This window comes from Salmo salar, chromosome 06 (assembly GCF_965601325.2).
Source record: "Salmo salar chromosome 06, fSalSal1, whole genome shotgun sequence".
In the NCBI taxonomy this organism is placed as follows: domain Eukaryota; kingdom Metazoa; phylum Chordata; class Actinopteri; order Salmoniformes; family Salmonidae; genus Salmo; species Salmo salar.
The window spans coordinates 70701053-70722695 of NC_138296.1; the positions used below are offsets into that span (position 1 = coordinate 70701053).

The window sequence follows — 21643 nt, forward strand, 5'->3', positions numbered from 1 at the left end:
CTACATCACATTGATAGTAGACGGTCCATTTTGGGAGGCAACTTGTCTAATGTTCCAGCTTAAAGTGAATGCAACAGTGCTATTGGTCTGGGATTTCCAAGACTAGCATTGTGGGTTGGACCTACACTTTGGGAAGGACTTGGGAACAAAAGGTCAAATCTTAGATTATTCTTGTTCTGATGGGAGGCATTGTAACAGAACTGTTCCATCAAACTAAACTATGCCTACCCATAAAACCATGCCTGCCCTTCTTGGGTCATGGGCATCACATCACACGGTGGCTTACAGATGTCTTGGGCCAGTCCGACAAGTCTCAATCTCTGCTACTGTATTTGACAATAGCTGTCCAATGATTCCCAACCAAACAGAAATGTACCAATTTTGTCAATAATGTTATGAATTGATAGCCTAATATTGCCTCAGGTGTACAAAGCATGGGGTGACAGGTAGCCTAACAGTTAGAGGTGAGCCAGCAGCCGGAGGGTTGCCAGTTCGAATCCTGGGTCTGACGGGATATATCAGGTGGTAAGTGAACTGGCAACCGGAAGGTTGTTGGTATCAAATCCTAGATGCCGTTGCCTGCTGTTGTTCCCTTGAGCAAGGCACTAGTGCCCAGTGGCAGCCCCCTGCTCCAACCTGTGTATGTATGTGTGTTTTTCGGAGGGGTTGGGTAAAAGCGGAAGTCGAATTTCAATCGTGTCTTGTGTACAATTGATGAATAAAGTGCTCTTAAAAGTAAACTTAGTAAAATTACTTGTCAGGAGCAGCACGGGCGATAATGGGCATGTTCAAGCAGATCACTTTTGTCAAGTTGGTGACTGTCGTTGGTCACCACCTTCCAAAGTGTGTTGCATTACGGGGATGAACATTTTCCAACTTGTGCCTACATGAACTTCAAAAACTGTGATCAAAGGTCATTGAAGACGGCAAGTTTCTGCACTTGCTCTTTACCAACTTCATCCTACAGCCATCACCTGCATTGTGGCTCTATAATCAACCACTTTTTTTTCTTCTCACGCTAGTGTTAAAGACATCACTGAAACCAAGTTTGACGTGATTCATGTCTACAGCGGGTATATACAAATGAACGTGATGTTTGAGGCTCTCACTGATCGTACAATGTAGACGCATAATTTCAGTTCGAGTGTGATTTGGGAGTTGGAGACATTATTTTGATATTTATAAACAATGGCAACACTGCCATGTTGATCTGAGCTTTCCTGTTAGAAAACCACATTAGTGTCCGCAGATGCACCTCAGACTCGTCCGCAGTCGGTTGCGTCAGCCTTACCACTCAAAACGCACCAATTTAGATGAGCAAAATGCAACACTTCGAAATCTGTGCACCATCGCGCATGGGTTCTCGTCACGGTAGCCAGGGCACCAAAACAGAGAAGTTGAGCCTCGAGTTTCCACGCGTTCAGTTGCGGAAATTGACCCACTGCGGTTTATTTTCGGAATCATATAATCTACCACAAAGTTAGTGGCACCAGTACAGTAGGTGGCAGTAATGCGCAATTAACGTTAGTACTTGTTAGCCAACCACACAATGAAAGGTGTTGACTGCTTTCGCATATGTACTAGCAAGCAATATTAGCTAGCTTTAGAAGGGTCCCCTTTGTTTTTGGTTAAAAGTAACCGGCTTTGAGGGGCTTTAATGTTCCGTGAAGCTAATTTAAAGACCATCGGTAAAGCGGGAACCAGCTGGTAAGTAATGTCAATTCATGGCTAGCATAGCACCCCTGCCTAACGTATTTTGGTGAAACGACAGCGCCAACGTTAATCGGTTAACGGTACCTAGCTAACAATCAGATGTTGACATTGTCAGCTAAATGGATCACTAACGTCTGACTGCCCAAACTGCGTTGTCGGTCTAGATTTAGCTAATCAAAGTTAACTAGCTTTTCTTTTGCGACTTAGCCAACTATACTAGCTAACGCGTTAGCTTTTAAAATGAGGCCAGATCTCCATGGATTGTGCCTGGGCCGTCTAGCGCAAGTCTTGCATGCAAGTTCAGCCAACATTTTATTGCAGTTAATACCTAGCTGGCACATACACACGGGAACACCTTCCATTGCAGACCATAAGATGCCAGGGGTGTATTAATTACGCCTTGTAACTAAAGTTAAGAATCAGAGCAAACGGAACGAGGCACCAACATGAATTTACCCAATATAAACTGGTTTTCGTTACGAAAGATTGTGCAGCAGAATCAGCGTAATTAATACAGCACTGGTCTCATGGGACAGTTTCACATTGACACTTAATAGGATACACACTAGGCTATACACAAAAAGTGGATTGTTTAAGGAGGTTGACTGGTTTAGAGTTCAGAATGCCACATCGACAACTTAATGCAGATTAAGCAAGAATCCAGATAGTAGGGTTGTATTGAACACAGGCAGGAGCACGTGGGGAAAGGTTGAAGGATAATGTAGTTTACTAGGGAAATACAAGAGGGAGGTAACGTTAACATACAAGCATGACAGACAAGTGCAAAAAGCAGAATAAACCGAAGTGTATCAAACAAACTGAGGATCTTACATACTGGACTGGCAGGAAATTGTACTAAATATGGCAGCAGCATTGACAAACTCCAAGGATCTTAATCTTAACATTTACAAATGTGCGCCAATAATGGAAAGTACAGCCACACACACCATGGAAATAAAAAATATAGGATGGCCACCTCATACATTCACCACCAGGAATAAGCAAGTTTGGAGGGAACACTATTTCTTAAATAGACACCGGTGCTAATGAGCAGAGTGGAGACAGTTGTGGTGGAGCGTGGGAAGGGCGTGGCAAGAGGTTATGGATGAGGACATGAGCCTTCACAACACACACACAAATAAAATAAAAATCTTCACTGTTTGTTACACACTCACACCTCTTTTCTCTCCTTCCCCAGGCACTTTAGCCGGACGATGGACGAGCTGGTCCATGACCTGGTGTCGGCGCTGGAGGAGAGCTCGGAGCAGGCGGCACGGGGGGGCTTCGGGGATGGGGGGGACCACGCGCTGGCCGTAGGCTGCCTGCTGAAGAGACAGGCCCGGAAACGTCGTGGGAGGAAGAGACGCTCTGACAACCCCCACCCACCCTGGGAGACTGGCCACCTCAGTGAGGGATCTGAGTCCAGCCTGGACGAACACAAGGTGGGGAAGGGGTCTCGGTTAGGCCCTTCATGAATGAGTCTTGTTGTTATTGTAAAGGAATAGTTCCTTTGGTAACTGCTTTTCTTTTTCAGGAAAGTACAGTAAGCAGATTCCTTAAGATAACAGATACTGTCAGTTTTACTGTCTAATCTAGGTAGCCTAGTGGTTAAGAGCATTGGGCCAGTAAATGAAAGGTTGCTGGTTCAAATCCCGAGCCAACTAATTGAAAATAATCTGTTGATGTGCCCTTGAGCAAGGCACTTAACCCTAATGTCTCCTGTAAGTCGTTCTGGATAAGAGTGTATGTAAAAAAAAAAAAAAAGAATTTCTGAACGTCTCTTTGGGTAACGGTTTTTGTCTTTCCTCTTGCTCTCCTTCTCTTCCTCGCTCATTTCCTCTCAGGACTACCGCACCACCACAGGCGGAATTGCCAGCAGCAACAGCCACGCCCGTGACAACAGCGACTCTGATGAGCAGCTGGGGCCCAAGCGCCGTACCCCCCTGAACCCCGACACAGGGCGTGGCAAGCGCCCCATCTGGCAGGAGGACCTAGGAGGAGTGCCCGGTGCAGAGGGGTCCCGTAGTTTGAGGCGACGGCGCAAGGTCAAACGCATGGCCGTGGACCCCCCTCTGGAGCCGGTGACCTCCAGTAGCAACACCCCCATGCTAGGGCCCCCACCCGTCCCCAAGCCCCACGCAGGGTGCAGGATCCCTGGGGTGAGCGTGGCTGAGTGCAGGGCGGGGATGGAGCTCGTTGGTGGTGGGGTTGGAAGAGGGAAAAGCAGGGTAAAGAAGAGGAAACTGGCTGCCCACAGGCTGGGGCTGGAGGCGACTGATGAAGGGGTGGTGGTGGAGAGTGAGGACGCCATTATGGGGCAGGTGGGGCCCAAGGACAAGATGGAGTTTGAGGAGCAGAAGGGCTCAGACGAGGACATGAGTGACAGGTGGTTAGTGTTTCTCTTGTCTGCTGTGTTTCCCTGCTCCTTGGTGTAGGCCTATACGTTCACAGGTATGCTCACCTGGTTGGAAAGCAGTATTTAGGAGACTTGTTTGCTCGGTTATTCTCCCCATAGCATCATCTTCCTGAGAGTTTTCCTTGTATGATGGGCAATGGAAATTGATTTCAGATTGTTCTCTTCTTTTCCTATCACCTCTCCTCACACCCCATATTTTCTCCTCTATCTCTCTCTCTGTTAGTGAGACCAGCAGTGTCAGCAACAGTAGTGATGGTGGACTGTACACCAATGACGAGGGGAGGCAAGGTAACCATCTATTTTGCTGGCCACCAAATCTTGTTATTTACAGGAATGGCGGAGTACCATTTTTTTATTGTTACACGCTTCGTAAAAAAAACAGGTGTTGACTAAAAGTGAAACGCTTACGGGTCCTTTTTCAACAATGCAGAGTTAAAGATAAAAATATAAATAGTGACACAAGGAATAATTACACAGTGAGTAACAAATAACAATAATGAGTAAAAATGACATGCCTATATACCGGCAGTACCGAGTCAATGTGCAGTGGTACGAGGTAATTGAGGTAGCTATGTACATATAGGTAGGGATAAAGTAACTAGACAAAAGGACACATAAATGACAATAGCAGCAGTATATGTGGTGAGTGTGGCCTCAGTATGTAGTATGCATGCGTGTTATGTGTGTGGGTGTATGTATTGTGTGCTGGGGGGGTCAGTGTGGGTAGTATCCAGTGTGTGCATAGAGTTAGTGCAAACAAGGTTCAATGTAGGTAGTCCGGGTAGCCATTTGATTAGCTATTTACCAGCCTTGTTTAGCAGTCTTATGTATCAGGGGTAGACGCTGTTCAGGGTCCTGTTGGTTCCAGACTTGGTAGACTGGTACCGCTTGCCGTGTGGTAGCAGAGAGAACAATCTTTGGCCTGGGTGGCTGGAGTCTTTGTTCTCTGATACCGCCTGATATAGAGGAACTGGATCAAATAACATTTTATTGGTCACATGCTTTGTAAATAACAGGTGTAGACTAACAGTTAAATGCTTACTTACGTGTCTCTTTCTAACTATGCAGAGTTAAAGATAGAAATAGAAAAGGGGGCCATACTCATCACCCTCTGTAGCACCTTGCGGTCGGGTGCCTTGCAGTTTCCATACTAAAGCGTGATGCAGCCAGTCAAGATGCTCTCAGTGGTGCAGCTGTAGAACTTTTCGACGATCTAAAGACACCACCTAGTTTACCGCACCTTTGAACTTGAGATGGGTTATAGGCATGAATTTAACCCGTCACATGTAGCCTAATATAAAATGTACTTGTGAAGAAGTATTTTTTGCAGTGCAATGATAAACCAAACATACATTTTGTCTCAGGAATGGAGAAATATTTGTATTTTCTTTCAGAATCTCTTGAGCGAAGGCAGGTGGGATGGGTAGAGGCCGCGTGCAAATGTGCAATCTTTTGTGATTGACACTTTCATGAATGCAGACAGTATTTAAATCACATAAAATTATGCATCCAAGACAAACTGAAATCTTTTCCGAAACATCCGGATAATTTTCACAGCCTTAATTCTAACCTGTCCTTTGAAAATTTTGCACGGGAAGAATCATTACCTTGTGTTAGAGCTTTTCTCCCTGATCCCTAAACATCTTGGTCTGTGAGAGAATCAGAAATGGATGTGTCAACTAGATTATTAATGCATTAATTCTATAATTTATGACATTTATTCTTGTGAGTACCGATTCTTCTAGACCAACAAGTTATGCCATAAGAGAAGCTGCATGTATCTAATTATATACAAGTTGACTAACAAATCGCCTTCCAAATGTCAGAAATTATAAGCGGAAACATATCTAAATTAGGCTTTAACAAAATATCCAACATCTGCCGTCACATGTCATTTATAGCAGTGTTATCAACAAAGATTAAAAAAAAAGTGTGTCTTGAAAAAGATTGGTCCAAAATCTAAATGAGTAAATGTTTTGTATGAAAACTATTTTCTAAACCCTGACCGTTAACTTGTAACCTCTTCCCATCTCCCAGCTGATGATGAGCAGAGTGACTGGTTCTATGAGGGGGACCCGGGGGGAGCGTGTGGGGTGGCGGGGGTGATTCCCTGGTGGGAGAGGGAGGCAGGGGAGGAACTGGACCTGGCTGACCCGGTCTTCAACAGCATCCTCACCGGATCCTTCCCCATCATGAGCCCTGGGGCACAGAGAGGTAGCTGGACCCAGACCTGTCGGTTTGTTTGTTTGTATCTCTGAGCCCAGTACCATTTTGATTACTGATCCCCCACTTGTCTCTGTTTTTCTTTGCACGATAGTAGAACGAGTTACTCAAAGTCTATTGTGACCTGTCATTTGGCCAGTAGGGGGCAGCTACTGCAAAGGGTTTGTCTTGTAGCCTCTACAGCTGCCATAGTGTTTCTCCTATTCCAGTCTGATGTGTGCACTGTGCTGTCTCTGCTGTGGCAGGGTTCCAGGCCAGGCTGAGCTGGCTGCATGGTGGGCCCCAGGGCCACGATTCCCAGGGCATCCCAGGACAGGCCTTCAACGAGCGGCTGGGACGACACCACCAGGACCCCCCACACTCACACGCCCACTCACACGAGTCAGTCTACCTTACAACCCTCACAGTCACCTGACTTGTACAATACTTGCCTACACTTTGTTTCTTTTTTCCCTTATTCTGTATGCTTCTATATTTGACTTGACTGTGCAAATAAACTAAACATACCTATGTGTCGTCCACAGCCCGTGGTTTAGTCCGGGGTCTAGACGAGAACACGGACAAGTAAGACATGTCTCTGTTAGTTCACCGCCTAGCTGCACTTTCAAACAGTACCGACTGTTTGAAAGTGCAGTTGTGGCTGATAATGCCCAGATAGAGGTATTTTACATTTGCTAATAGCTGTTAGTATATTCTTTCTGTCTCTCTAGATGCACTGGGACTCACGGGCAGACAGAGGGCATCGGAGGAGCTGCTCGGTGAAAACAGCCAGCAGGTACATTAGGAATGATCCAATCAACAAATTCTCTCACAAACAAATTATACAGTTCCATCCACAACGGTACATTGTTTCTAGGATGTTGCCAACACATGGATGCTAATGAATGATTCTTATTTTCTGGTTGTGGTTCTACAGACAGACGAGTGGTCACCTGGGGTCTCTGTGTATGGGGGAAGTCAAGAGGCGACGCAAAGCAGCACCCCTTGGCTTACCTCCACCGACAGGTAAACTCTTTCTGACACACACTACTGCACTCACTTACACACACCCCTCCATCCCCGGTCATTAACCAGCTTTAGCTCTTGACCCCTTCACCCTTCCTCCCTAACCTGGGTTGGACAGCAGTCAGCTGGCAGGCTCTGCAGTCAGAGAGATACCAGATTAACCCTAAGCCAATCACGGCTGTGTATCACAGAACGCTCCTGCTCCCCTTCACCTCTTTCTACCTCTGTTAGTGTGTTTTAGGGGAGTGGAAAATGTTAATACCAGGAAGGGGAATGAGACTGGGGATATAAAGGGTTAATACGTCTTGGTAAGGTGCCCATCTTGGTTCTAGGAAGAGGATATAAAGGAGTGTATACCAATGGCTACAACATGAAGTCATGCAACAGGAGTCTGCTCTATTGCCCACACCTCTTTGTTACAGTGCCTTCAGAAAGTATTCATACCCCTGGACTTATTCCACATTTGTTGCGTTACAGCCGGAATTCAAAATGGATTATAGATTTTTTTTTCCCTCACCAATCTACACACAATACCCCATAATGACAAAGTGAAAACATGTTTTTAGAAAATGTTGCTAATTTATTGAAAATGAAATACAGAAATCTCATTTACATAACTATTCACACCCCTGAGTCGATACTTTGTAGAAGCACATTTGGCGGTGATTGCAGCTTCGAGTCGTCTTGGGTATGTCTGTATCAGCTTCGGACATCTGGATTTGGGGATTTTCTCTCATTCTTCCTTACAGATTTTCTCAAGCTCTGTTAACTTCTATGGGCTAGGTGGCACGTCACCGTCCCACTCTATTCAACAGCCAGTGGAAGAGCGTGACGCGAAATACAAAACCTCAAATTGCAATAATTTCAATTTTTCAAACATAAGACTATTTTACACCATTTTAAAGACAAGACTCTTCTTAATCTAACCACATTGTCCGATTTCAAAAAGGCTTTACAGCGAAAGCAAAACATTGGATTATGTTAGGAGAGTACATAGCCACAAATAATCACACAGCCATTTTCCAAGCAAGCATATATGTCACATAAACCCAAAACACAGCTAAATGAAGCACTAACCTTTGATCTTCATCAGATGACACTCCTAGGACATTATGTTATACAATACATGCATGTTTTGTTCAATCAACTTCATATTTATCCAAAAACAGCTTTTTACATTGGCATGTGATGTTCAGAACATGCATTCCCACCCAAAACGTCCGGTGAATTTACTAAATTACTCACCATAAACGTTGACAAAATACATAACAATTATTTTAAGAATTATAGATACAGAACTCCTTTATGCAATCGCTATGTGAGATTTTAAAATAGCTTTTCGGCGAAAGCACATTTTGCAATATTCTGAGTCCATAGCTCAGCCATCACGGCTAGCTATTTTGACACCCGCCAACTTCGGGGCTCACTAAACTCAGAATTACTATTAGAAAAATTGTATTACCTTTGCTGATCTTCGTCAGAATGCACTCCCAGGACTGCTACTTCCACAAGAAATGTTGTTTTTGTTCCAAATAATCCATAGTTATGTCCAAATACCTCTCTTGTTCGTGTGTTCAGGTCACTATCCAAAGGGTAACGCGCGAGCGCATTTCGAGAGACAAATCCTAAATGTTCCATTACCGTACTTAGAAGCATGTCAAACGCTGTTTAAAATACATTTTTATGGTATTTTTCTCGTAAAATAGCGATAATATTCCAACCGGACAATAGTGTATTCATTCAAAGAGGAAAAGAAAAAAACAGCATGGTCGCGGGACCGCGCATACCCAGTCTCTTAGTCACCAGGCAGACCACTGACAAACTGAGCTACCATACTCTGCCCAGAGACAGGAGACGCCTCAATCCGCTTTCTGAAGGCTTTAGAGAGCCAATGGAAGCCTTAGAAAGTGCAACGTAACCCCAGAGATACTGTAGTTTCGAAAGGGACTAGAAAGAACTACAAATTGTCAGACAGGCCACTTCCTGCTTGGAATTTTCTCAGGTTTTTGCCTGCCATATGACTTCTGTTATACTCACAGACACCATTCAAACAGTTTTAGAGCGTTCATAGTGTTTTCTATCCAAATATGCATATTCTCGTTTCTGGGAAAGAGTAGTAACCAGTTTAAATCGGGTATGTTTTTTCATCCGGCCGTGAAAATACTGCCCCTAGCCCAGACAGGTTAAGTTAGATGGGGGGCGGCAGTGAACAGCAATCTTTAAGTCTTTCCACAGAGTTTCAATGGGATTCAACTCTGGGCTTTGACTGAGCCACTCAACGACTTTCACATTCTTGTTCTGAAGCCATTCCAGCGTTGCTTTGGCTGTATGCTTGGGGTCATGGTCCTGTCGAAACATAAATCTTCGCCCCAGTCTAAGGTCATTTGCATTCTGAATCAGATTCTCAAAGGATTTGCCTGTATTTGGCTGCATTCATTGTTCCCTCTGTCCTTACCAGTCTCCCAGTCCCTACCACTGAAAAGTATCCCCATAGCATGATGCTGCCACCACCATGCTTCACGTGTGGCTCAGTTGGTAGAGCATGGTGTTTGCAACACCAGGGTTGTGGGTTCGATTCCCACGGGGGACCAGTACAAAGAAAAAAATTATGTATGCATTCACTACTGTAAGTCGCTCTGGATAAGAGCGTCTGCTAAATGACTAAAAAAATGTAAAAAAAAAAAAATGTTGAAAAATTGCCAAATTCTTTACAATTCTTACACTACAGTGGTTTGGCGACGAAAGCTCTTACGGCATAGCTTCAATAACCAAGCTTCAAATGCGTAGGTATTTGCTCTTTATCAAAAAACAACAGGGCCTACAGACTCTTTTTTTTCTCCATTCACCCAGCGGGTCAGACGCTGGGCACCAAACACACCAGGAATTCTCTTCAGGTATTCAACTTGAACATCTGTCGTCACCCCTGAGATGACTCCTTTGACTGGTGCTCTACTCCGAAGTTCAAAACACAACTTCTGTTCTCCGGATTCTTTTGAAGCCCACTGCAATCTTCTTCTGCTCTTCAGAAAAATTATTCATCAAAATAAGACCACTCCTGGTCACTCTGACATAGTCACCATTTGACACCTCAATCGGGTTTCCCACATACGCATCCTTACTCAACAAACGCATCCCAACAAGAAGCGATTCATTTACACACGTATCCTCAACTCCAATTTCAGACAATTTCCTTTTTGTTCCAGTTTTCAATACTACTGTTGTCCATTCAGAACATTCTTCTTCGCCAGATTTACTCGACACGCTGCTTAATTACAACTCGGCATCCAATTCTTCTGCCATCTTCGTCTCCACAATTCCCTCTGACATGCACTGTCAACTGTGGAACCTTATATAGACAGGTGTGTTTCTTTCTAAATCATGTCCAAACAATTGAATTGGCCACAGGTGGACTCCAATCAAGTTGCAGTGACATCTCAAGGATTATCAAAGGAAATTGGATGCACCTGAACTCAATTTGGAGTGTCATCGCAAAGGGGTGTGAATATTTGTGTTAATGAGATATTTATGTATTTCATTTTCAATAAATTAGCAAACATTTCTTAAAACTTGTTTTCACTTTGTCATTATGGGGTATTGTGTGTAGATGGTGAGATGTTTTATTTATTTAATCCTATTTGAATTCAGGCTATAACACAACAAAATGTGGAATTAGTACTTTCTGAAGGCACTGTGTATAAGATTCAAGGAAAAAGAAGAGACAAGATGTATTTTGTGACCCAATCATTGTAGAGCAGGCCTCAGCTGACTCATTGGTTTAGAGGTAGAGTTCAGGGGTTAAATACTGTAGCTTTTTCAGCCCATTGAGCCTAATCAATAAGCCTTCATCAAGATCATCTGCTCTACTCTTCTCTCGCTCTTCCGGTCTCCTTCCTGTTCTCTCTTTCCCTCTCCTCTTATGTATCCCTCTAACATACTTTAGCATCCGGCCAAAGCCTAAAATGTTTATTCCCACGAACCGATCTAGTCATGATTACGGTGAAGTTCTGCCCACGGCTTAGTATGAAATGTAGACGTAATGCTGAGCCGGCATTGGCACGCACTACGCTCTTAAGCTCTTGATGGCTGCTAGGCAGAGTCAGTTACTACTAGGCTATTACCATCCTTCTGGCAGTTCTAAACATTGTGAGGCATGTCACTTCACCCATCTCTTCACATAGCCCTTAGCACTGTTTTCTTAACCACAACTGGATGGAATATTGAATAAAGTAGGCTAATGTATTTGAAGGCAAAGTATTGCTGCTTGCTGAAACTCCCAAAGTCATCCTGTTGTTATAATAGCCTACCTGCGTTTGGTCAACTATTTCAGCACCATTTCGCACTACAATCTTGTCCCTGACATCCTTGGGAGAGCTCTTTGGTCTTTTCCATGGTGGAGAGTGTGGAATCTGATTGATTGATTGCTTTTGTGGACAGGTGTCTTTTATACAGGTAACAAGCTGAGATTAGGAGCACTCTCTTTAAGAGTGTGCTCCTAATCTCAGCTCGTTACCTATATAAAAGACACCTGGGAGCCAGAAATCCTTCTGATTGAGAGGGGGGCAAATATTTATTTCCCTCATTAAAATGCAAATAATTTTATAACATTTTTGACATGCGTTTCTCTGGATTTTTTGTTGTTGTTATTCTGTCTCTCACTGTTCAGATAAACCTACCATTAAAATTATAGACTGATCATTTCTTTGTCACTGGGCAAACGTACAAAATCAGCAGGGGATCAAATACTTTTTTCCCCCACTGTAGACCAAAATAACCACACAGCCATTTTCCAAGCAAGCATATATGTCAATAAAACCCAAAACACAGCTAAATGAAGCACTAACCTTTGAGCTTCATCAGATGACACTCCTAGGACATTGTTATACAATACATGTATGTTTTGTTCAATCAAGTTCATATTTATATCCAAAAACAGCTTTTTACATTGGCGCGTGATGTTCAGAAAATGTATTCCCACCAAAAACTTCCGGTGAATTTACAGAAATACTCATCATAAACGTTGACAAAATACATAACAATTATTTTAAGAATTATAGATACAGAACTCCTTTATGCAATCGCTGTGTCAGATTTTAAAATAGCTTTTCGGCGAAAGCACATTTTTCAATATTCTGTGTACATAGCTCGCCATCACGGCGAGCTATTCACACACCCGCCAAGTTCAGGGCAACCTAAACTCAGAATTAGTATTAGAAATATTGTATTACCTTTGCTGATCTTTGTCAGAATGCACTCCCAGGACTGCTACTTCTGCAAGAAATGTTTTTGTTTGAAATAATCCATAGTTATGTCTAAATACCTCCGTTTTGTTTGTGCGTTCAGGTCATTATCCAAAAGATAACGCGCGAGCGCAATTCGAGACACAAAATGTTCCATTACCGTACTTAGAAGCATGTCAAACGCTGTTTAAAATCAATTTTTATATTCCAACCGGACAATAGTGTATTCATTCAAGGAGGAAAAGAAAAAACAGCGTGCTCGCGGAACCGCGCATATCCAATCTCTTTGTCCCCAGGCAGTCCACTCAGAAACTGAGCTACTATACTCTGCCCAGAGACAGGAGAAGGCTCAATCCACTTTCTGAAGGCTTTAGACAGCCAATGGAAACCTTAGAAAGTGCAACGTAACAGCACAGATACTGTCGTTTCGTAAGGGACTAGAAAGAAGAACTACTTTTCTCAGATCCTGCACTTCCCAGTTGACTTTTTCTCAGGTTTTTGCCTGCCATATGAGTTCTGTTATACTCACATACACCATTCAAACAGTTTTAGAAACTTCAGAGTGTTTTCTATCCAAATCTACTAATAATAAGCATATTCTCGTTTCTGGGCAAGAGTAGTAACCAGTTTAAATCGGGTAAGTTTTTTCATCTGGCCGTGAAAATACTGCCCCCTATCCATATCAGGAAGAAAATAAATACAGAATTTTACAGGGATTTACATTTGTGGATTGGGGATTTAGATTTATGGAAAGTTATTTACATTTGTGGATTGGTGATTTACCTTTGAATACATTTGGCATGATATTGATCCCATATACTCCTGACCAAAAGCCGGTGACTTGTCTTAATTGATCAATGTGATTTTTGTTTCAGTGAATCTCTGTCTGTATATTTGGTTTATTCACTGGCTGGGCAAATAAGTGGAGGTGGCAGCTCGTCTATTCGTTTGCTCATCTATCATTTATCAGAAAACATTTAGCATGCAATAATGTAGCCTAAATCAAATGTAGGTCTATTATTTGGTTTAATTGCCAAAAGGCAACTCCAAAAGCCAGTGGAGGTTGTGAAATATGTACACAAGACTCGCATTCTTAAAAATATATAGATATGCTATTATTTTTTATCGTGTTGAATATACTCTCAATGTAAGACCCTACACCTGTTCCCTAACGAAGCGAAGTGAGGGTAGGAAAGTGATGAAACGTGGATTTAAAAAAAAAAGCATGGGCTTGGGCTCTGTTTCAAAATATCACGTTTTTTATGGCCGTGCTTCCACGCATTCCCTTGGCGCAATTTGTGTGGGAAAAATATTATTTGTATTTTGTTGTTATATTCTAGTTTAAAATATAGCCTATGCGTGTTGACTGGAATCAGGGTAAGTGTGTCCTTTATGTTTTAATGGCACAGCCATGTAGCCTATAGGCTGCACAGAGCAGTAACATAATTAAATGTTATTAGTCATATAATGTTTCTTAGGACTTGCCTAAGTAAATCAATTATGGATTTCTTTGTGATGTTGTACAGTGCATTTGGAAAGTATTCAGACCTCTTCCCTTTTTCCACATTTTGTTAGTTAGTCATATTATGAAATTGATTTAATTCTTTTTTTTTCCTCGATCTACACACAATACCCCAAAATGGCAAAGCTAAAACGGGTTTTTAGAAATGTTTGCACATTTATTAAACAAAAATACTTTATTTTTCAGAAGTATTCAGACCCTTTGCTATGAGACTTTAAATTGAGCTCAGGTGCATCCTGTTTCCATTGATCATCCTTGAGATGTTTCAACAACTGGATTGGAGTCCACCTGTGGTAAATTCAATTGATTGGACATGATTTGGAAAGGCACACAGGTGGCAGTGCATGTCAGAGAAAAAACCAAGCCATGAGGTTGAAGGAATTGTCCGTAGGGCTCTGAGACAGGATTGTATCGAGGCACAGATCTGGGGAAGGGTAGCAAAACTTTTCTGCAGCATTGAAGGTCCCCAAGAACACAGTGACCTCCATCATTCTTAAATGGAAGATGTCTGGAACCACCAAGACTCTTCCTAGAGCTGGCCGCCCGGCCAAACTGAGCAGTTGGGGGAGAAGGGCCTTGGTCTGGGAGTTGACCAAGAACCCGAAGGTCACTCTGACAGAGCTCCAGAGTTCCTCTGCGGAGATGGAAGAACCTTACAGAAGGACAACAATCTCTGCAGCACTCCACCAATCAGGCCTTTTATGGTAGTGTGGCCAGACGGAAGCCACTGTCCAGTAAAAGGCACATGACAGCCCGCTTGGAGTTTGCCAAAAGGCACCTAAAGGACTCTCAGACCATGAGAAACATGATTCTCTGGTCTGATGAAATCAAGATTGAACTCTTTGGCCTGAATGCCGAGCGTCACGTCTGGAGGAAACCTGGCATCATCCCTACGGTGAAGCATGGTGGTGGCAGCATCATTCTGTGGGATGTTTTTGAAAGACAGGGACTGGGAGACTAGTCAGGATCGAGGGGGAATATGAGCAGAGCAAAGTACAGAGAGATCCTTGATGAAAACCTGCCCCAGAGCACTCAGGACCTCAGACTGGGGCGAAGGTTCACCTTCCAACAGGACAACGACCCCAAGCACAAAGCCAAGATTGAGATTTCTCCCGAAGCCACTCTATGTCCTTGAGTGGCCCAGCCAGAGCCCGGACTTGAACCCGATCGAACATCTTTGGAGAGACCTGAACATAGCTGTGCAGCGACTCTCCCCATCCAACCTGACAGAGCTTGAGAGGATCTGCAGAGAAGACTGAGAAACTCCCCAAATACAGGTGTGCAAAGCTTGTAGCGTCATACCCAAAAAGACTTGAGGCTGTAATCATGGCCAAAGGTGCTTCAACAAAGTACTGAATACTTATGTAAAGTTGATTTTTCAGTTTTACACTTTTTATAAATGTACAAAAATGACTGTGTGTGTGTGTGTGTGTGGATTGGTGAGGGGGGAAAATGATTTAATCCCTTTTAGAATAAGGCTGTAACATAGCAATGTGGGAAAAGTCAAGGGGTCTGAATACTTTGCGAATGCACTGTATGTGCAATTGATTTATTAAAATAGACGTCCACCCACATCGGCCCATGCCTACTCCCACTCCTTAACTTGCCAGCATGTGCACGGGCGGTATAAAAGGCTTATTCCGGCAATGTGGTAAAAATGGGACTGTATGAATTGGGTTCCTTAAAACATTGCCTCATTTTATTATAATTTTTTACAAACAATAAACAGTGCCTTCAGAAACCCCTTGACTTTTTCCTAATTTTGTTGTGTTACAGCCTAAATTGAAAAAGGATTCAATTGAGATTTGTTGTCACTGGCTTACACACAATAAATACTCCATAATGTGGAATTGTGGTTTCCTAAATTTTTACAAACTAATTACAAATGAAAAGCTGAAATATCTAGAGTGAATAAGTATTCAACCCCTTCGTTATGGACTCACTCTGCAACAAGTGTTTAACATGATTTTTTTGAATGACTACCTCATCTCTGTACCCCGCACGTACAATTATCTGTATGGTTCCTCAGTCGAGCAGTGAATTTCAAACACAGATTCAACCACCAGGGAGGTTTTCCAATGCCTCACTAAGAAGGGCACCTATGGTGGGGGGAGAGAGAGAGAGAGAGAGAGAGAGAGAGAGAGAGAGAGAGAGAGAGAGAGCAGACGTGTATCGATACACCCAGTCACTACAAAGATACAGGCATCCTCAGTTGTCGAAGAGGAAGGAAACCGCTCAGGGATTTCAACATGAGGCCAAGAGTGACTTTGAAACAGTTACATGGTTTAATCAACAACATTGTAGTTGTTCCACAATACTAACCTAACTGACAGAGTAAAAAGAAGGAAACCTGTACAGAATAAAATATTCCAAAACATGCATCCTGTTTGCAACAAGGCACTAAAGTAATTTCCCTGAATACAAAGTGTTATGTTTGGGGCAAATCCAATACAACACATTACTGAGTACCACTCTCCATATTTTCAAGCATAGTGGTGGCTGCATCATGTTATGGGTATGCTTGTAATCGTTAAGCACAGGCAAAATCCTAGAGGAAAACCTACTTCAGTCTGCTTTCCCCCAGACACAGGGAGAGGAATAACCTGAGACAGAAGGCCAAATCTACACTGGAGTTGCTTACTAAGAAGCCCATGGCTGAGTTAGTTTTAACTTAAATCTACTTGAAAATATATATGACACAACCTGAAAATGGTTGTGTAGCAATGATCAACAACCAAGTTGACAGCGCTTGAAGAATTTTTAAAAGAATAATGGGCAAATGTTGCACAATCCAGGTGTGGAAAGCTCATAGAGACTTACCCAGGAAGACTCACAGCTGTAATCTCTGCCAAAGGAGGTTCTACAAAGTATTGAGATATTTTTGTATTTCATTTTCAATACACTTTCAATAATGTATAAAAACATGTTTTCACTTTGTCATTATCGGGAATTGTGTGTAGATGGGTGAGAGAAAAAAAAATGAATTTAACCCATTTTGGATTCAGGCTGAAACACAACAAAATGTGGAATAAGTCAAGGGGTATGAACACTTTCTGAAGGCACTGTATGTGATCTATAAAGTCCATAAAGTCTGTCTGTCTAAAGTGTAATACGTCTCCACTTATGTCTCCCTCCACCTCTAACATGCTCTCTCCTTTTATGTCTCCATCTTCTCTTCGCTGTTGTAACTCGGTGTTCCTGTTCTTTTATCTCTCCTTCTCTAGGGGTGGTAGGTGAGAGTGTGGGGCCCATTCCAGAGACCAACATGGGGAACCGGATGCTGCAGAGTATGGGCTGGAGCCCTGGCATGGGCCTGGGTCCGGAGGGCAGGGGCATCACTGAGCCTGTTCGGGCCACACAGAGACCCAAGGGAGCGGGCCTGGGTTTTAACTGAGCCCCACGCTTTAGGCCCCAAACTGAACAGGCCAGGCCAGTAGGCCTCGATGGAGATGGACCCTACTGAGAGCAGGGAGGACGGTGGTCAACACTTCCTGTTTTACTTAAAGGAGGACGAACATCCTATGATAGGGAAAGTCACAACCCTGGTTAGAGAGGAAGTGCATGGAGCGTTAGGGTTCCCACCAGGGCTCCCGAGTGGCGCAGCGGTCTAAGGCACTGCATCTCAGTGCAAGAGGCGTCACTACAGTCCCTGGTTCGAATCCAGGCTGTATCACATCCGGCCGTGATTGGGAGTCCCATAGGGCGGCGCACAATTGGCCCAGCGTCATCCGGGTTTGGTCGAGGTAGGCCGTCATTGTAAATAAGAATTTGTTCTTAACCGACTTGCCTAGTTAAATTTAAGGTTAAATAAAATAAGTGTATTTTTTTTTAATCAGATTTGTACTTGAGATGTACAACATACCAGTGAAAGGAGAAGGAATGAAGAGAAGACAACCAGGCATTGTAGTTGGGTTTGATTGTGTGCTACTAGCCAGGCTATATAGTTGGACTGTGTGTACTACACACTAAAAGGCTCAGTTTCACAAGAATACAATTTCTCTTCAATCAATGGTCCATTTTCTCTAAGTATGGCAGAGCCAAATGGTTGTGTGATATTGTACAGGATGACAAAAATATATATTTCAGGTTAAAATAATTGTAAGTATCAAAATCACTCTTGGGTGTTCAAGTGGTTGAAGTTACAGTGGGGGAAAAAAGTATTTGATCCCCTGCTGATTTTGTACGTTTGCCCACTGATAAAGAAAGGATCAGTCTATAATTTTAATGGTAGGTTTATTTGAACAGTGAGAGACAGAATAACAACAAAAATATCCAGAAAAATGCATGTCAAAAACGTAATAAATTGATTTGCATTTTAATAAGGGAAATAAGTATTTGACCCCCTCTCAATCAGAAAGATTTCTGGCTCCCAGGTGTCTTTTATACAGGTTAGGAGCTTGAGATTAGGAGCACACTCTTAAAGGGAGTGCTCCTAACCGCAGCTTGTTACCTGTAAAAAAGACACCTGTCCACAGAAGCAATCAATCAATCAGATTCCAAACTCTCCACCATGGCCAAGACCAAAGAGCTCTCCAAGGATGTCAGGGACAAGATTGTAGACCTATACAAGGCTGGAATGGGCTACAAGACCATCGCCAAGCAGCTTGGTGAGGTGACAACATTTGGTGCGATTATTCGCAAATGGAAGAAACACAAAAGAACTGTCAATATCCCTCGGCCTGGGGCTCCATGCAAGATCTCACCTCGTGGGGTTGCAAAGATCATGAGAATGGTGAAGAATCAGCCCAGAACTACACGGGAGCATCTTGTCAATGATCTCAAGGCAGCTGGGTCCATAGTCACCAAGAAAACAATTGGTAACACACTACGCCGTAAAGGACTGAAATCCTGCAGCGCCCGCAAGGTCCCCCTGCTCAAGAATACATATACATGCCCGTCTGAAGTTTGCCAGTGAACATCTGAATGATTCAGAGGACAACTGGTTGAAAGTGTTGTGGTCAGATGAGACCAAAATGGAGCTCTTTGGCATCAACTCAACTCGCCGTGTTTGGAGGAGGAATGCTGCCTATGACCCCAAGAACACCATCCCCACCGTCAAACATGGAGGTGGAAACATTATGCTTTGGGGGTGTTTTTCTGCTAAGGGGACAGGACAACTTCGCCGCATCAAAGGGACGATGGACGGGGCCATGTACCGTCAAATCTTGGGTGAGAACATCCTTCCCTCAGCCAGGGCATTAAAAATGGGTCGTGGATGGGTATTCCAGCATGACAATGACCCAAAACACACGGCCAAGGCAACAAAGGAGTGGCTCAAGAAGAAGCACATTAAGGTCCTGGAGTGGCCTAGCCAGTCTCCAGACCTTAATCCCATAGAAAAAATGTGGAGGGAGCTGAAGGTTCAAGTTGTCAAACGTCAGCCTCGAAACCTTAATGACTTGGAGAAGATCTGCAAAGAGGAATGGGACAAAATCCCTCCTGAGATGTGTGCAAACCTGGTGGCCAACTACAAGAAATGTCTGACCTCTGTGATTGCCAACAAGGGTTTTGCCACCAAGTACTAAGTCATGTTTTGCAGAGGGGTCAAATACTTATGTCCCTCATTAAAATGCAAATCATTTTATAACATTTTTTACATGTGTTTTTCAGGATTTTTTTGTTGTTATCCTATCTCTCACTGTTCAAATAAACCTACCATTAAAATGATAGACTGATAATTTCTTTGTAAGTGGGCAAACGTACAAAATCAGCAGGGGATCAAATACTTTTTTCCCCCCACTGTATATTTGCTATTAAATATTTTTTGCAATGCCACATTACATTGGCATTATTCCAAGGTAACTATAATGGTTTAACCTATGTAGCTAGTACTTACTGTGGTTAGTACAAAAAGGTGATGGCAGAAGTGGTAGCTAAGTAGTGCATACGGTAAAGGTAATAAAATGTATACTACTTGTAGTTATTCTAGTATAACACTAATGTAATGTAACTGGCAAATGTAAAAATATATAGTTTAAATGTAATATATCATATGCTTTCTTTGGAATATTGGTCAGTTATGTTAGAATGTGTAGATGGTATGCCTGAGGGAAGAGTGTGGTAAATGATTCAGGAAATTACATTTTACATTTACATTTTAGTCATTTAGCAGACGCTCTTATCCAGAGCGACTTACAGTAGTGAATGCATACATTTCATACATGTTTTTTTTTTTTCGTACATAAATTGATCATGGTATGGTTGTAATGAAGAATGTTCAATGCCCGAACATTCCAGAATAGTGCCTATTTTATTAAAAAGAAGCCAAACAAAAGTCAAAAGTAATCACACTGTACTTGCTTGGTTTGCATGTATAGCAATCATCACATGGAAATGCCTCCTTTCCAATAATGATTCCCAGTGGTCGTGTCCAAAATCTGGCTTGCCCAATACTTAGTTAAATTGCATATTGTGTACTAATCGTACTACATCTGGTATTCCAAGTCGGGGTCCGTGACCCCAATGCAATGGAGTCGCCAGATTTTCTTTGGGGAGAAGGAACAAAAAATGATTGTATGGGACAATATATAATGTTTTTGAGTAAATGTATTTATTGGTTCCAATTCATTTTGATGAGAAAGATGGAAATGTAATGAGTTGAAGGTTGTTGATGTAAACATCGAAATGTACAGGTTTTAAGGTTGTTTCATTAGATTTGGGGTGGGAGAAATTCTAGAGAAAATAATGGTATCCCCGCTGAAAAAGTTTAAATACCACTTTACTACATAGTATTTAGAACGTACTGTTTATTAAAAACGAATGCAGTAAGCAACATATCAGCTGTGCTAGTCTCATTCTACTGAGATTGTACCATCTAATGCGCAATTACGTTGATTCCCTCCGTTTGTTCATTTTAGTACAGCGTGTCCTCAGCTGATTATCAGCTGTTGTCTAGCAAGACGATTCTCTTCCTCATGTGCAGCAAATTCTACTAGATGAAAAGACGAAATGAGTATGACATCCTGGCATTTAAAGCATACTAAATAAATACCAAATCACACACTATAAAACTTTATTTTTTCGCATACCCAAAATGCCTACCATTTTGAACGATTACAGGTATTCGGACACAGGCAATGACGTTTTATAAAGCGAAAGGCACTTTACAGTCCTGTAGTTATTTTACAGTCTCTTCCATTTACCTGGTAAATACCAACTGAAATAGGGTTGTAAAGTAAAGTGTTACCATTGCCAATGTAATGTGTGAAATAATCCCATTGTATTATGAGCAGATGTGAGATCAATTTCTCTTACCACGGTCTGATCTTTAACAATTGTCAGCAGAACTGTGCAAAACTGTTTTACATGTCAGTTCAATCAGGAAGGACCAAAGTAAATGTGGTGATACTCTGAAACAATAAACACTGTTTAGAAGTAATATTCAAGTTTGGTATTGTTTATATGGTTTACACACACCTCAAGCTAAAAAAAAAAATACCAGTTTCCCAAAAACACGCTTCCATAAATTGCATATCTCTATTGACATCTACACTTGCATCAAACACATGCTGACACAGAACCTCACTG

The 21643-nt window shown here is 42.5% G+C and overlaps 1 protein-coding gene across 3 annotated transcripts; it reads left to right on the plus strand.

Moving 5' to 3' along the window:
- Positions 1-1504: 1504 nt before the first annotated feature.
- Positions 1505-21494, plus strand: LOC106607893 (G patch domain-containing protein 2). Of its 3 annotated transcripts, XR_014392725.1 has the most exons (11): positions 1505-1707; positions 2912-3155; positions 3558-4102; positions 4353-4417; positions 6167-6343; positions 6598-6733; positions 6877-6916; positions 7063-7127; positions 7269-7357; positions 17341-17859; positions 17953-21494. XR_014392725.1 is itself a non-coding variant. In XM_014205367.3 (10 exons), the coding sequence occupies exons 1-10, from the start codon at positions 1658-1660 to the stop codon at positions 17508-17510; spliced, it is 1581 nt and encodes a 526-aa protein (XP_014060842.3). In that variant the 5' UTR covers positions 1505-1657; the 3' UTR covers positions 17511-21494. The 3 variants fall into 3 exon arrangements, 2 of the variants coding, with proteins under 2 accessions (XP_014060842.3, XP_082833059.1); XM_014205367.3 differs by having other exon boundaries at positions 17341-21494; XM_082976933.1 differs by having other exon boundaries at positions 1507-1707; positions 3558-4099; positions 17341-21494.
- The last annotated feature ends 149 nt before the right edge of the window (positions 21495-21643 follow it).

Bases quoted from the DNA above. Each gene is read 5' to 3' on its own strand.
- LOC106607893 (XM_014205367.3), top strand. From the start codon at position 1,658: ATGTTCCGTGAAGCTAATTTAAAGACCATCGGTAAAGCGGGAACCAGC. The intron at 3,156-3,557 runs GTGGGGAAGGGG...ATTTCCTCTCAG, and splicing joins CCAGCCTGGACGAACACAAG to GACTACCGCACCACCACAGG. The intron at 6,917-7,062 runs GTAAGACATGTC...CTGTCTCTCTAG, and splicing joins CTAGACGAGAACACGGACAA to ATGCACTGGGACTCACGGGC.